General features: G+C 40.6%; 1 protein-coding gene across 1 annotated transcript in view; it reads right to left on the reverse strand.

Annotated features, from left to right (window-relative positions):
* Positions 1-551: 551 nt before the first annotated feature.
* Positions 552-17539, reverse strand: part of CENPE (centromere protein E) — a 65373-nt gene continuing 48385 nt past the window's right edge. The window contains exons 40-49 of the mRNA XM_087723909.1: positions 16924-17136; positions 14662-14871; positions 12125-12331; positions 10726-10947; positions 7162-7365; positions 6290-6402; positions 5667-5764; positions 4969-5128; positions 2825-3087; positions 552-661 (exon numbers count right to left, since the gene is read on the reverse strand). Of these exons, the coding sequence (XP_087580035.1) occupies positions 564-661; positions 2825-3087; positions 4969-5128; positions 5667-5764; positions 6290-6402; positions 7162-7365; positions 10726-10947; positions 12125-12331; positions 14662-14871; positions 16924-17136 (1788 nt within the window). The 3' untranslated portion in view covers positions 552-563. The remainder of the gene's footprint in view (positions 662-2824; positions 3088-4968; positions 5129-5666; positions 5765-6289; positions 6403-7161; positions 7366-10725; positions 10948-12124; positions 12332-14661; positions 14872-16923; positions 17137-17539) is intronic.

A 17539-nucleotide genomic window follows, 5' to 3' on the forward strand; every position in this document is an offset into this window, starting at 1 on the left:
ACTCAGAGAGCACTAAGGACTCCATACTCCTAACCTATCGTTCCAGTGAAATGTCTGCTTAGAATCATGAATCTCTTGTTCATTTTTTATCAAGATTATTTCAGCTATAGTCATGATCAGGCAGTTTTCATTTTGGGGGCGCATATCAATGCATATATATCTTTGTACATATAGACATGTGCCTATCTCAGAGATGTTACCAACTGTGGAAATCTAATAACATTGACCTTATTTGGATTTTGGGGAGAATTCTAGGGGTCAAATGGAAAGTATTAAATTGATAGACTTTATTTTACCAAAGCAAATAAACAAAACTCACTTATAATCAAACAAACTGAAAATTACACTAACCAGTAGAAATATTTTTATAAAGATACTTTATTTATACATTTAAAAATACAATACAAAACACGATACAAAATGAATTTTCTAATGGAGATGTACAAACAAGAGTAAAAAACACATATGGGTATGATGGAACATATGTTGTAGGCTATCAGTTTCATCTTGCCAGAAGAGGAAAAATGAAGTGGCATCTGTCAGTCTTGCCCAGAATCTGACAATCACTGAGTCTTGCAATTAGAAACATCTCCTCTATCGTCTGATGAAAGCCAATCCTTAAAGTTGTTTTCTTCGGATTCTGTTTTGCCAAATTTTGCATCTATTAGAAAGAACAGAAAGAACATATTATTAAGTTAATAAAAATAACTACAAATATTTGAGTAACCCAATATAACCGCAAGGGAAGAGATCATAGATGTTTGGAACTTTTTATTTCATCACACTATTCTCATGAATTTGAGATTAATTACCTTACTAGATGAGCAGATTGTTTAAATAACATGGTGGTAAACTACTTCCTGGATATGTAATATACTAAATGGCAAATTAAACTATGGTGCTCTTAGATCAGGGGTCCCCAAACTTGGCAATTTTAAGACTTGTGGACTTCAACTCCCATAATTCTCCAGCCAGCATAAATGGCTGGAGTATTCTGAGAGTTGAAGTCCACAAGTCTTAAAGTTGCCACGTTTGAAGACCTCTGTCTTAGACCTACTATATATTCATGTTGGGAGCACTAAAGTGCTTCAATGTTGAAAGGATTGAATGGTGACATCACTGTTGCCTGGGGGGCATCCTGATGGGGACTCCTTTCGTGTCCCTGTTAAGTTTCTCACCAAAGTGATATCCATCCATCTACTTATGGTCACCTGCTTTCAAACTGCTGGGTTGGCAGTATGATGGGAACGCACTCCATCACGCAGTAGCAACCAGTTCTTGAACGTGAACCTGACAATTGTCAGCCCAGCGTCCGAACCACCACCTAAGTTGTTCAGGAGGACTATGAGGATCCAATCTTTCTATGTGCAAGAATTGTCTTGTACTGTATGTTTTTTCTATTGCTTTCAGCTACACAAAGTTAGCTGAAGTAGGTACACCAGTTATTGGGTGAGGGATGTCAGGACAGGACAGGACAGCCTCTAAACCTCACATAAAAATCCAGTGCCTTATTTCATAAAATCAGTAACTCTTTGTTTTGCCCAGCTACCCAAACACAACAAACCCTCTGACGTGAACACAAAAGATTCCTTTATTAGGAATCCCAGCAGCCCCGGAAAAAAAGTTCATCTCACAGGCCAACAAATCCGTCCGTCCGGAATATGAATACTATATTTTTCGGAGTATAAGAAAAAAAGAGTCTGAAAATCTGGGTGCGTCTTATACACTGAATACAGCATTTTTTGCTGCCCGAAACCCTGCCCCCTTCACCAAAATGGCCTTGCATAGCCTTTAGGAGCCTTGCAGAGTGCTCCTGGGGCCTGAGGAGTGCAGAAATGAGCAAAAATAGGACATTTTTTTGCTCAATTTCCCCCCCCCCCCAGCCCACAGGAGCACTCAATAAGCCTCCTAAAGGCTATGCATGCCCTTTTTTTGACAAAAAATGGGCCGGTTTTTGCAAAAATGGATCATTTTTTGCTCATTTTGGGAGGCCTCCCCAGGAACACTGTACAAGCCTCCTAGAGGGTATTCATGCCCTTTAAAAAAACGGGCCTGTTTTCATGAAAAACGGGCCGTTTTTGGGAGGTTTGCAGAGTGCAAAACCTTTTTTTAAAAAATTTGCCTTTTCAAAACCTTGGTGCATCTTATACTTGGGCGCATCTTATACTCTGAAAAATACGGTAGTTGTCTGCCACACCTATTCATCTCCGCCCCTGCCTTTTATCCCCAGAGTTAGGTTGGAGCCTAGTTAGCAGTGGTGGCTCTTCCTTCCCCAGGATAGGCCCATGGCTTTCCACTGCTCTCCCTTTCTCTGCCTTCTGCGCATCAAGCACTGGACCTGGCTATTCCTCCTCTTCCTCATCAGCCACCTCCAGAACTGGGGGCTGCTAACTCTCCATCTGAGGGCTGACAGACGGCCCAGGGTCTGCCTCTGTTTCTCTCTCTCTACCAGCTCCACTCCCTCTTCCCCCTCGAGCTCTCAGATTACCATGATGCTGATCCTGATTCCCACACCTCATCCTTTTCTGAGTCAGCTGCTGGAGAGGCTGGTGGCCTTACAGGCCACAACACTCTTGGCTATCTCATGCAGTGAATAAACAATAACTAATCCTACAATGTTTTGAAACATTTTTCCTGCTGATCATTACATTTTGTAGGACTTGTTTTACGTGTGCAATCTATAGAAAAAGCAAATGGATCAGAAAACAAGCTGGTAAACACAGAGGTTTGCGTCTGTGTGTGTGTGTGTGTGATCCCAACACAGTTTTACTCTAAAATAGGCTCTTCGTCTTAGCATCTAAGAATGCATCATGCTGTTACTTACTTGCAGTAATCCCCAAGCATGAGTTATCAAAGAAATTTGATTGGCTGTTCGATGGCATCAAGTGTGGTGTGTCCAAAGGCAAGATTGGCTGCATGGAGCTCTCCTTGCAGGGAGAGGCTGGCAATGCCAAATGAGAAGAAGCTGGCGCTTTCTTTGGAGATTTTATTTTATGCTCCTCAATGGTGTCTCCCAAGACACGCTCCCTCCTCTTCATAGCTCGCTCCTTCCATTTCTTAACTTCTTCTTTCAAGTGATGCACGTTTCTTAAAATATACATTAGAAATATTTAATCACCTGGTGTCCAGATAATGTTTTTTTTCTTATTCTACAGAGCCCATTCATTTTTCCCCCCCTAACAAATTGTTCTGACCCAGCTCCCCAAACATGACAAATGCTCTGAAGTGAACTCAAAAAATTCCTTTACTAGGACTTCTGGAAGCCCTGGCAAAAGTTTCTCTCTCAACGCAGGCTAACAAGTCCGGCTGAAAGATGAATAGTTGTCTGCCACATCTATTCATCTCTGCCCCCTGTCTTTTTTATCGCCAAAACTAGGGGAGGACCTCGCTAGCAGTGGTGGCTCTTCCTTCCCAAGGATCAGCCCACAGATTTCCATGCTCTCCTCTCCTCTGCCTTCTGCGCATCAGGCACTGGCCCAGGTGTTCCTCTTCTTCATCAACCACCTCCAGACCTGGGAGCTGTTGACTCTCCATCTAAGGGCTGACGGATGGCCCAGGCTCCACCTGTTTCTCTCTCTGCCAGCTCCATTTCCTCTTCTCCCTGGGAGCTGACCCTGACTCCCACACCTCCTCGGATTCGGATGCTGGAGGGGCCGGTGGCCGACAGACCACAACACAAATGCTTATACATGGCTTTTTGCAAAACTTGCATGCTTTTCCTTTTATTGTCTATGCATTCATGACTTATAACACGATGGGCAACCTGTGACCTCCAAAACCCTTTTTGTGAACGTCAGTGCCAATCCTTGGTGTAATTGTTAAAAAAAAAAAGGTAGAATAATTTCCCACCATTTGGAGCCAAAAAAATACAGCTACAGGTAGTTTTGGCCTAAGGCCACACCTGATCCCCAAATTTGTGATGCTAAGACAGAATGTTGTTAAGTGAATTTCGCCCCATTTTACAACCTTTCTTGCCACAGTTGCTAACTGAATCACAACAGTTAGTAACTTGGTTGTGAAGTGAATTAACTGTCTGTTTTCAGAATATGGATAGCTGGCAAGTCAGAAACGTGAATGCCAGGAAAAGCCATTCTGAATTAGATCATGAATCTGGGGCAAATATTGTCATAAGAGCCAAGGTGGCACAGTGGTTAGAATGCAGTAGTGCAGACAACTTCAGCTGACTGTTAGCTGCAGTTCGGCAGTTCAAATCTCACTGGCTCAAGGTTGACTCAGCCTTCCATCTTTCCAAAATTGGTAAAATGAGGACCCAGATTGTTGAAGGCAATATGCTGACTCTGTAAACCGCTTAGAGAGGACTATGAAGCGGTATATAAATCTAAATGCTATTGCTATTATCAGTAACTGTTTAATCCCCCCCCAATTCCCAGGGCTTAATAAACACTAATTATGATGTCATCCTAAAAAAAGTGATGGTTGTCCCTCACAGGCAGCAATGTACCCGCAGACATTTTCCTTGCCATCACCAATGCTAGCTTTCTTTTAATGGATAGAATCTCACCAGGAGACATCTAGAACATCAGCTTTCTAAATGTGAACACCGGGGAAAAAATAAACAAGTACCCCCCCCCCCCCCACACACACAACAGAAGCCAACAGTTCAAAACAACCCCAAAGGTCTGATAAAACTGGGACGCAAGACAAAGCTAATCATCAATCCCACAATCTTGCCAGGCCAATATCTTCAAATGTGTGGACAGCTTATTTATCTTTTACAGCAGTGATGGGTTTTAATTTATTTTATTACCAGTTCCCTTGTGCTCATGCTCACTTCTGTGCACGGTGGGCGGAGCCTCTTGCCGCCGTCACTACCGGTTCGCCCGATCTGGGGCGAACCGGCAGAAACCTACCTGTTTTAGATATACTGTATCTATCTGTTCTCTATGAAAAATTCATACATGCACAATCATTGTAAGCTTTGTTTCCGGGCAGAATATGATGACTTACGACAACAGCAGGTCATGTTCTTTCTTGAATTGAGCGTATTCTTTTTCCAGCTTTGCATGCTCAGATTTTAACACTAGCATATGGGTATTCTGTACAATTCCACTACCGCCACCACAAGTAATTGGTAGAAATGACTGAGGAAGGTCTTTGTTAGACGTCACTGAAAAGGAGAAGGTCCAGCATAGTGAGCCTTTTGCCAATGACAACATCACTATCCAAACATCTTTCGCAACTTTTTTCAAAATCACCTCATTTCATGACATGGTATAATTTGGGATCACATATTCAAGAGACTGTGGTTCGGGTTGGGGATTTTATCACAGGATTTGAGGCTTCCAGCTTTTATGATTTTAAATGACTGAGGTGATTAAAAGGAGATAGCACTGATGGAAATGTATCTACAGAAATATATTCAAGCAAGATTTTGTCAAAATAGCCCTGAAAGTATTTCTTTGCACTTTTGGAATACATGAAAGAATGAGTTTGAAAAATGAAAGTATTTTCCTGCTTGGCTATCATTTGTGTAACGTTGTACCTTAAAAGCCCATGTCATACAGCAGTGGTTCCCAAACTTGGCAACTTTAAGACTTGTGGACTTCAACTCCCAGAATTCTCCAGCCAGTCCACAAGTCTTAAAGTTGCCAAGTTTGGGAACCACTGTCATACAGCCAAGAGATAACACTCTGGTTTGCATTTACCTGTTATATCCTGTTCTTGTTGAGCTTTACGAAGTTCTTCCTTCAACTTTCTTAACTGCTCTTCCCGATGATCTGCCAGAGCTTTGGCATTTGCCATTCTAGAATAGTGAAGATTCAGTTTTAAATTGAATTAATCAATGATCTTAGTCTACAGTTATACAATCGTAATAGTCTACAATGATTGTGAATGGAGGATGCAGAACAATTTGGGACTGTGAATTATTTTTTTTAAAGCGCAGTAGCACAATACTTCTCCTAAGCTGTTCCTGCACTCTTGAACAGGTAAGTCCTAAGTTCTTGATTCCCAACACCTGGTCTGCAAAGGTCTTCTACTTAGTGGCTCAGGTTCAGAAATTAAAAGGAACCTTTAAAATAGCTGAGATGTTATGAGATTTGGGAAGTTCACCTGAAGAATTTCAGGTGAGTAGACCAACATCATGAAAAAATATCGGCATTCTTCTTTAAAAAAAAACAACACCTTGAAGTTCTAGAGATGCCATCTCAAGGGAGCTCTCCAGGGTGCAAAGAGGTATTGGATTAATGCTCCATTTCTTAGGTAATGGTCTGTCTGAATGTGGAGACTATTGCTTCATAAAATTTTCTTTCAATGAAATGGAACTTACTCTCGATCAAACAATTTGGATTGCTTCATTCTTGCCATATCAGCTTTAGCAAGCTGAGTTGTCAGGTCTTCAATTTTCTCCTTATATAATCCAACACCTTTATCCACCTGGGCCTAGCAAGGGAACAAAACATGATCTTGTGAGAAGGGGAAAACAACAGTTGCATATTTCCAAGTGCCCAATAGGCACTTTAGAAAAATGAAATCGTATTTACAGATTAGATAATGGACTTTTTAATAAGAACATTACATCTCGCTTCGGATCAAAGTAATAATGTCAGGACCATTGTCAAAAGGAGGTTTGGATCTAGTAAGAGATCAGAGTTATCACCCTGTCAAATCAGTTGGTGCCCTAACTGATCTGCAGGAAATTGTGCTTCTATGGTTTCATTCTGCAAAAATGACTGAACTGCATAAAACTAGAGGCCAAAGTTGTAGAGCACTTTCATTTCTTTAAGGAGGAGTGTTTTTAGCCGCATGCAGCGGGGCAGGGCAAGGCTTGGAGGAAGTATAGCATTGTGAGCTGATGGCTCCTTTTGTGTAAACTTGCCTTCAGTGTCCAGCAGCCCAGAAAAATATTACATGAGTTTTATATAGGAATTGCAGAGAGAAGGTGTGAAGCAGAGGTAGTGTTCTGCCGGTTCGCCCCTATTCGGGAGAACCAGTAGCAGCAGCGGCGGAAGGCCCTGCCCACCCACCGTCGCGGATGTTCTGCCCATGCGCAGAAGCACCGCGAGCCACTCCCGGTTTCAAAGCGGTAACAAAGATAAGAGGAAAACATTACTGGTGTCATGTGAATCCCATGAATAAATATTTTGCTCCCAACATGAAACATCAAAGCAAAGAAGTCACTTATGTTAATCCATACAATACCTTGAGTGTTTCTCTCTCACTTAATGCATTTCTTAAGCAATTTTCTTTTTCTTCTAATGCAGCTTGAAGCTTGATGACTTCGCTCCTGGAACCTCTCACTTTAAGTTTCATTTCTAGTATGGCTATTGTTTTCTCCTTTTCCTGGAGATTTTTTCTTTCTTCATTTATTATGCTTTCTAGATCTTGTATTTTCAACTGTAGATTCTTTGAACAAAGAAAGTTGTGTTTTTAGAAAATGGAACACAGCTCTTCCAGATTTTATTTTTAAACATGGAGAAAAGGTTTAGCTGTTCTTGGCGATAACTCTGAAACTTGCAGAGTTAATTGGAACAGAAGCTCTAAAGATCATTCATAAGAACTCCAATATTTTGAATGCTGGGCTTTTTATAAGAAGAATGTGGTCTGAAAACAGTGAAAATGGTCAGAAAAACAGACTGTTTCTATTAGAATAGTAAGAGCCATAGCATCAAAGAGGAGGATGAATATAAACAAAACTAATTGCAAAACGATGCTTCCTCATTTATAAGAAGTAACCCGGTGCCATTTTATACATCTATTGGGAAAACACTCTTTTTTTGTTTTCACATGGCAGAATGACCAATGTCATGTTTCCTGCAACCATAGATTTAAAAGCATCATTCTATAGATCTCTTTTAAATCGAACTGTCATGATTTATCAAAATCTACCACACTAATGAACCAAATTTTCTACCATCTGCCCTTTTCAATTAGAAAAGTTGGATGAAACTTATTCTGTCAGGAAACCTGTTTAAGAACTAGATTTGGATATGGGAACATCTTCTATTGAGTCTGTCATCTGCACCTCTATAACTATCTGGTTTGGTTCTGCAACCCAACAAGATAGACCCAGACTTCAGAGGATAATCAGAACTGCAGAAAAAACGATTAGTGCCAACCTGCCTTCCATTGAAGACCTGTATACTGCACAAGTCAAAAAGAGGGATGTGAAAATATATACAGACCCTCACATCCTGGACATAAATTGTTTCAACTTCTACCCTCAAAATGATGCTATAGGGCACTGCACACCAGAACAACTAGACACAAGAACAGGTTTTTCCCGGGTGGAGAGCTGACGTCGTGACGGCACACTGTGCGATCTTGGTGCCGCTGGACGGTCCATTTGGATCTAAACTGTCCCGTAGAGACGGTGATTGACAAGGGTACTTCCTGCTGATCTCAGGGACACTGCAAAGTCCCTGAAAGATCCAGGAATAGCCTTTTTTGTCCGGCGACAGAAACGCAGCTAATGAAGCTGCTGAATTTGGGACAGCTCCGGAATTGGAAGAGAGCGGAAAGAGAAAGTGTGTCGAATTGGTGAGGAAATTTTATTATTAGAGGAAGAGACTACCCCTCCAAAAATTAAGTTAAGTTAAGATTGAAGACAGAAGATTGTAGGTGGCGAGATTGATCTGCATTGAATTTAGTGTTAGTGTTATCCTGGTTCTAATTTTTTTTTCATGGATGGAACTTTTGCAGGGGCTCCCTATTTTTTAAACTGAATGGCTTAATTCTTTCTTCTTTTTTCACTTTTGCTTACACCTATTGATTAAAATTATCCTTCTTTTTTAATGCTTGATTGGATTGATTGGATTGTTTTTTTATCTCCATTTAAGGGTTTTTTTCCCTTTCTTAAGCTTGGAATATAAAGAAGATAATAAGAAGGATTATAAAGAGGGTTTTAACAACAGGAGGAAAAGCAGTTACACTGCCACTTAGAGGCTGGAGGCATTGTTTTTTCTTATTTCTCTTTAATCACTTGAGATTCAAGGTTCTTTCAGTTTGTTTACTGACAGTGATAGTAGGAAGAGCACAAGTTGTTTATACAGGTGCCTTTTGGGAGTTCTATCACTAGCTATTGAACGGAAGACATTTTGACTTGAAAGATAATAAATGAACCTGTTTGAAGCTTATTAAAATAGCCTTGAACCCTATAGTGGCAGTGTCTGCAAAATTGAAAGAATGGCTCAGCAGGAAAAAGAAAGTGCAACATTGCAAATGATTATATTTGAAATTCAAAATCTATTAGTTGTGACAGAGAGAATTGAAAAGAGATAGGAGAATATGGAATACAAAACAGCAAAATCTGATGGAGAAACTGAGGATGTTTACCAAATAAAGAAAGTGGAGGACAGAGTTCAAAAGATGGAAGAAAAAAAATGAGCAAAGAGATAAGAAAACTGTGGATACTGACAACAAAGTGAGCGTGGTTGGTAATGGCAAGAGTGGAATATGGAAAGGGGAGATAGATGGATTGGAACTCTATCCCAGACTTCAAAGCACAGAAGAAGAAAAGAGAAATCTTGATAGAAGCACTAGCGATAATCAAAGATAAGCTGATGGAAAGAACAGATGTTGAGTTTCAAGCTTTTATGAGATATGAAAGGAACAACATGTTCCCAAGAGAACTTTATACAAGATTTATTAAGAAAGTAACTAGAACATTAATGCTACAAATGGCAAGAGATATAAGACTGTACTATTACTGGAAAGATACAGGTTGATGCAATGAAAATGTATAACAAAAACTAAGCTAAATGTAGTTTACTAGTACTATGTATAAAATGAAGTAATAGCTATAGTTAATAATGATAACAATAATGATAACATTACAGATAGATATATTAGTTTGATAATATGAAATTTTATATAAACAACACATGGAGATTATGAGAGGAGATTTAAAAGCTTTATCTAGAATATGTTATAAAGATGTATTGTGATTGGATGATCTTAGGATGATTTAATAGAACGTTATCATATAATCCTATTCTAGATTTTGAATATTATATATAAAAGGATGTAAAAATAATTATAGTCAAATTAAGGTTGAGATACAATAATTGTGATATACATGAATATAGGAGAATTTAAAATATGCGATTTGATATGAAAAGAAGGCGATGACTATGGAAGAGATGCATGGAAATACTGTAACCAACTGACACACTTTCTACAATTTGTAATGGAAGATGTTTTTTTTAATTTATTTTTATGTTTGTTTGTCCTTGTTCAAAAACAAATAAAAATTGTTTTTAAAAAAAGAAGTTTTTTCCCCAACGCCATCACTCTGCTAAACAAATAATTCCCTCACCATTGTCAAACTATTCACTATGTCTGCATTACTATTAATCTTCTCATCGTTCCTATCACCCATCTCCTCCCACTTACGATTCTATGACTATAAGTTTGTTGCTTTTATCCTTACGATTTATATTGATTGTTTCCTAGTATGATTTGTTTGCTTATTTGTACCCTATGACTATTATTAAGTGTTGTACCTTACGATTCTTGATGAATGTATCTTGTCTTTTTATGTACACTGAGAACATATACACCAAAGACAAATTCCTTGTGTCTCCAATCACATTTGGCCAATAAAGAATTCTATTCTACTCCATTTGGGAAAGCAGAGACTAAATAGAAATTGAATAAATGGCATACCAGGAAAAGTTGCAAAGAAAATAACTAAGCATTAATCAAATTAGGCAAACAAAGAGACATCAGACTAAGGTGCTAAACAGAGTTTAACAAAAAACACACCTTTGTATCTTGTTCTGTTGCTTTCAGATTACACCCTAGGTTATGGTTTTCTTCTTTTACTGCCATATTAAGAACAGAACAGGACTTTTGCCCTTTCTTTAACACATCTAACTGTAGAATCAGTTCCTTTGTTTCTTCTTTACATGCTTTCAGAGTAGCATCGATCTCTTTGCAGTAGTTGGCGTTTATGGCTTCCACCGCAGATCTAGCTTGAAAATAGGGCTGTAATATAAAGGCAACAATAGATGTTGGGGCAGGTATGTTACATTGCTATCTCTAACATAGAGTCATCCAATTACATCAGAACACAGTTTCTGCAAACTCTAGATCCATGATGGTGAACCTATGGCACGCATGCCACAGGTGGCACGCAGAGCCCTCTCTGCTAGCACGCCAGCCGTCATCCCAGCCCACCTCCACCGTGCATGCGTCTCCTACCGCCCAGCTGGTCTTTGGGTCTCTGCCATGCATGCGTGGAGGGTGGAGCCTTCCCTGATCTCCACAGGTTCCCCTCCCAGCGCCCTGCCTTTACTCCATTTCTGCTGCGTGCACCAACCTGGAAGCTAAAACAGGGTACAGGGGTGCCATGTGAGCCCCCCCCCCCTGCCCTGTTTTGGACCTGGAAAGCCTATTGCACCAAACTGGAAGCCAAAATGGAGCACGGGGGGAGGGGGGAGAATGTTGCATGCACGGGGGGGGGGGCACAGAGTGCAAGAGCGAGGGATGCGTGCACATGCGTGGGGATGGGGCGCCTTTGCAGGGGGCTCTCACATTGCAGTTTGGGGATTGGGGCACACGTACATGCATTCATGCGCGCTTTTGGCACTCAGCACCAAAAAGGTTAACCATCAGTATTCTAGATGATGGTGAGCGGTTTACTGCTCAGGTGCCAAAAGGGCGTGGGCGTGTGCGTGTGTGATAGCGTGCATGTGTGTGCCCACACCCACAATGCAATGCCCTCCCACAGGGTGAATGTGCGCACAACCCCCCCCCCCCCACGTGCATGCCTCATTGAAGCCTCTGGACTTCCAGTAGCTCCGTTGGGCCTTTTTTCACCATCCACAGGCTCCGGAGGCTTTTTGGAAGCCTGGGGAGAGTGAAAACCACCTTTTTCCCGCTCTCCGGAAGGCCGAAAATCAGCTGGCCTACATGCACGTTTGCTGGAGCTGACATAGGGCAATGCTACATGTGCCTTCAGGTATGGCTCCACATGCTACCCGTGGCACGAGTGTTCCCCATCATGCTCTAGATCAACATGCCCAATAATCTAAGTTGCTTTGGATTATTAAAACTAAAAGAAACATATGCAACTACATATACAGCCTTATCTCCGTGGGCAATCTTAAAAAAACACGAACAGTAATATTTTTGCTACACATTTTAAACCTGCATTTCGTACCTCAGCTTTGGGCTGTAGAAATTGATTGATGGACCGAAACTTTTCAGTATTTTGCTTTATTGTTGCCTTAAAGCCTTGCAAATCAAAATGGTTTGAACACCGTTCCAAATACTGTTCCATCTCTACGTTCTCACGTTCCAACTCTTGTAACATAACCTCTGTGCTACTGAGTTCTTCTTCCATTTCAGAAACTTCTTTTGAAATTTGCTGTGCCAAGAAATTCATAAAAATGATCTGGTTTGTCAAGACATGTAACATGACTTATTTTTTTTATTTTTATTTTGCAGCACGGTAACTGGCAAGAAATGTATGCAGAAACCTCTTAACACAGAAACAGTATTAACCCTTCCAGCTCAGTTAACAGCACTGAAAGGAAACCTTTAATCTGATTTATCTTCCCACCTGTTCAAAAGGGCATCATAGCAGGAATGAAATTCCAAGAGATACATTCTTTTCTTCCTACAAGTTTTAATTGGACATGCCAAGGACTGACTTTGAAAAGTGCTGTACTTTGTATTACAGCTTTTAGGAAAAACTCTTAACTCTGGTTTAGTATTCCCTCTTCTGCTATGCCATCTCAAATATAATAGGCAAAGTAGGCCACCTGCTGAATTATGTACAATGCGCATCTTTGGTTTTGTCAAACGGAATATGCAACTTTTTCTATGATGATTTCATTTACCGTATTTTTCGGAGTATAAGACGCACCAAGGTTTTGAAGAGGCAAATTAAAAAAAAAAAGTTTTTGCACTCTACAGACCTCCCAAAAACGACCCATTTTTCATGAAAATGGGCCTTTTTTTTTTTTTAAGGGCATGGATAGCCTTTAGGGGGCTTATAGAATGCTCCTAGGGGCTGGGGTTAAAAGTGAGAAAAACTGGACTGTTTTATGCTCATTTCTGCCCTCCCCAGCCCCCAGGAGCACTCTGAAAGTTTCTTAGAGGCTCTGCACATCCATTTTGGTGAAGGGGCAGGGTTTCGGGAGGCCAAAAATGCTGCATTCAATGTATAAACACACCCAAATTTTCAGCCTCTTTTTTGAGGGAAAAAGGTGTGTCTTATACTCTAAAAAATACGGTACATTTTTTTTAGTTCTTCTCTCAGAAACTGCCCTGAGCTCTCTTGAAAAGAAAAGCAGCATTGACAGCATCTATTATTACATCAAGGTAAAAATATTTGACCTCGTTAATAACCTGTCTTCCATGAAGTCTAAGTATTTTTCCTTTCGAATCCAGATGAGAAAGTAATAGCAAATAAATAAATAAATAAAGCCAGTGACTGCTAGTCCTTCACTGACTTCCGAAAGACCTTGAATGGCATTATACAGTATTATGGTGGATCAAAGGCAGAATCTTTAGGTATCAACCTTAGTAGTCTATTGGCTTCTGGAACATGAGTCTCCAGGAAATGGCTCTAAAGACTAACCGTAACTCGGAGCCACAGTGGCTAGAGTGCAGTACGGCAGGTTACTTCTGCTGCCTGCCAGCTGCCTGCAATTTGGCAGTTCAAATCTCACCAGGCTCCAGGTTAATTCAACCTCCCATCCTTCGGAGGTTTGTAAAATGAGGACCCCAAATTGTTGGGGGCAATATGCTGACTCTGTAAGCTGCTTAGAGGGCTGTAAAGCACTGTGAAGCAGTATATAAGTCTAAAACAAATGCTATTGCTATTATCATCTCTGCAGAGATTAGACTGGCCTCCACTTTGACACTGTTTCACAAGGCTCTGAAGTCCTTGGTTTTTCCAATGGGCCTGGGGAACCCGGAGTGGGATAGATCCCGTCAAGTGGCTTGTTTGACTGATTGCTGTTGCCAGGGGGCTGCAGGGTTATTGTTTTTATTGTACTAGCTGATAACCCGGCATTACCCAGCTAATCTTGTTTTAGGCAGGAAAAGGAATAAATTATACCTATAATGCCAAGTCAAAGTAATGCTGGAACATACACACACACAGACACATACCCGAACTTGAATCCAAAATGCACACTATCACTGTCAAAAGTACTGTGATTTGAAACTATAGATATAATTCATTTCCTTTTGATTTCAGCGGCCCAGGCATTCCAGAGTTATGCTGGAACACACAGATACAGACACCCCGAGGGGTGTCTTACACCCACAGTATTTGTTTCAGAGAGTAAGTCATCTGTGTACCAAATTTGGTTGAAATTGCTCGAGGCGCTCCAGAAAACAAACAAACACACACACATTTTTCTATACAGTATATATAGATAACCAACAAATGTACATTTTCTAATTAAATAAAAATTAAAAAAAATTAATTAGCAGATGATGGAAATTATTACCACAGCCCACAACACAGGATAGCAAATGTTTCAGGTTCTGTTATGTAATGGCGTAGATGCTTCCCTATCCAAATGTTGTGAAGCTGTGTGAGATTTTCCAAACACATGCTATTTGGGCTATTTTGAACTGTAGTTTAAGTGAGGGAAGGGTTTGGAAATGGTGCTTGGAGATATAGCAATGTCGCTTGCCCCAGGCCCAGCCCCAGGCAGGCAACCTTTGGAAAAGCATTACCTCTGTGAGACCATCCAAGCTCTGGATCAGTCCAGAGACACCAAACTGCTGGGATGCATCTCCCTGCTGTTCCAAGTGAGGCTTTCCAAGTTGCTGCATTTGCATTAGCAGTGCATGTTGATTTCTTCGCTCATCAAGCAGCTCCCTTGTGTACTGGCTGACGTTCGTGTAGTATTCTTTTCTTTTGTCACACAAGCAGGCAAAAAAGTACTGTTGAAGATGAAGAAGTTAATTAACAGCTGTGGTGGTACAGTGGTGAAACTGCAGTATTAGGAGGCTGATCTGCCCATAGCCAGGAGTTTGATCCTGCTGGTTCAAGGTTGACACAATCTTCCATCCTTCTGAGGTGGGTAAAATGAGGAGCCAAATTGTTGGGTACAATAGGCTGACTCTGTAAACTGCGAATTGAGGAGCTGTAAAGCATTGTGAAGTGGTATATAAGTCTAAGTGCTATCACTATTACTAAAAGAACATAAGTGCTCAAAATCTAGTTGAGTCATTTATCTTGGGATAAGTAGACCACTTTAGCTTTACTCTGTAAGCAAACTTTAACTTTACGATAAATTTGGTCAGCTCTCAAAGGTCGCACAAAACCTGGCTTGTTTAACATGGGCTACCATCTCTAGGGACGCAGTGGTTCAGTGGCTGAGCTTGTTGATCAGAAAGGTCGGCAGTTCGAATTCCTAGCACCGCATAATGGAGTGAGCCCCTGTTACTTGTCCCAGCTTCTGCCAACCTAGCCGATCGAAAGCATGTAAAAATGCAAGTAGAAAAATAGGAAACCACCTTTGGTGGGAAGGTAACAGCGTTCCATGCACCTTCGGCATTTAGTCATACCAGCCACATGACCATGGAGATGTCCTTGGACAGCGCTGGCTCTTCAGCTTTGAAACGGAGATGAGCACCGCCCCCTAGAGTCGGGAATGACTAGCACGAATGTGCGAGGGAAACCTTTAACATTCCTATTAGCCTGTTTTTCTATTGAATCTTATGCTACCCATTGTTGAAGAGAGTTTGTGCTGTCTTGTTCCGGAGGTTCAGAATTGACTGTTCCCCAAAAAAACAACTTAGTCTACAAACAACAGAATTGTAGACTGGATCAATCTTTCCCCACTTGGATATATAGACAATTGTCTGAAATTCTCAACAAAGGATTGCTGGCTAGGGAATTTTGGAAGCTGAAGTGCTCCTCTTTGGAGGAGTCTCAAGCTGGGGAAGGATGAACTAGATAGACCTCTGCTCTGATACAAGAGAGATCTTCCTTAAAATTTGAACGTATTCACATTTAGTGACCGTTTAAAGTTACAATATATTTATGGCCATTGCAGTATCCCCATAGTCATGTGATCAAAATTAAGAACCTTGGCAACTAGCTATATTTATCACGGTTACAGTGTTTCAGGGTCATGTGATCATCTCTGACAAGCAAAGTCAACGGGGAAGCCAAATTCACTTAACCACTGTGATACGAACTTAACAACTGCAGTGATACACTGTCTATGGCAGGAAAGGAACAAAACTCATTTAACCACTATCTTGCTTAGCAACAGAAACTTTGGGCTCAATTGTTGCAAGTCGAGGATTGCCTGTAATGTAAACTGTACAAAAGAACTAACAGAAGCTAACAGATTCACATGTGACTTACTGAGTTTGTAAGGCCCACTAAGCCATGAATTATAGTTTAACTCCCAAGGATAGATTTAGGTCATAGTGATGAAAGTTACCACAGACAAAACCCAATGGTACTTACAAACTTGTTGTGAACTTCTGCTGGCTGTGGCCCCCCTGCAGTTGTGTGGCCACATTTCAGATGCTTGCAGACATTTCCAGTGTTACATGGTCATATGACTGGGATTTATCACATTTTGTGCTGAAAATCAGCATTAACTTCTGGGTTTGGGCAAAAATGCCCTATAACCAATTTCGTTGTATTTCAGTACAATGACAATAAAGATTATACTTATACTTAATGAACAATGGGATCACTTAACAAAAGTGAGTCCACTTATTGACCACAGATTCACTTAATGACCATGGTGAGTTACTGAATTGCCCCCAAAATGTTATAAAATTGGGTCACTCATGTGATCATCTGTTTTATGGCAGTCACAATTTATGACATCAATGGGCAGACCTCATTATAGTTGTAAGTCGAGATCCACTCGACTTCCAAAACTGAACAAAATTTACACTCAAAGTTAAAACTAAACAAACCACTTAATAGTTTAGCATGTGATACAAAATACTATTTAAAGCTAGTACCTGAAGTTTGTTCAACAAGCTGTAGAGGCTGTTACTTATGCGCTCATTTTCTATTTGAAGCCTTTTGATGTTATTGGCTTCCTGGCGAGAAATGTCAGGAAGCCCCTTGGTTATTAAGGCTTTCTTGCTATCATACAGATTCTTGATCTGAAGAGAGATTTTTATGAAATATTCAGATCTTTTTTCCAGCTCTGGAAATTTCTTTGGAGCCTCCTGAAATAAAAAAAATGAAACAGGCTGAAATTAACCAAGGTTTTCACCTTTTAAAATCAGTGGTTTTCTCAAAAATCACAAACGTCATAGCAGGAATAAAATAAAGTTTCATAGTCAAAAAGATCACAATCTTGTGCTATTAAGAAACACGTTTTGATCAACCGGAGTGCGTTTTTTGAATTGCTTTCATGTGAACAAGCTACCGCACCCATTGTTGAATATTAGGTTTGTCCTTGCTGTAATCCTCCCCCTCACCAAAACATATATTATACCTGTGATGGCGAACCTATAGCAAGCATGCCACAGGTGGCGCGTGGAACCATTTCTGAGGGCACATAAGGCGTTGCCCTGTCAGCTCCAGCGCGTGCTGGCCAGCTGATTTTGGCCTTGATTTTCGGCAGTT

Source organism: Thamnophis sirtalis, unplaced genomic scaffold, assembly GCF_051295495.1.
Source record: "Thamnophis sirtalis isolate CommonGarterSnake01/CBP01778 unplaced genomic scaffold, rThaSir2_p1.2 scaffold_10, whole genome shotgun sequence".
Taxonomy (NCBI): Eukaryota; Metazoa; Chordata; class Lepidosauria; order Squamata; family Natricidae; genus Thamnophis; species Thamnophis sirtalis.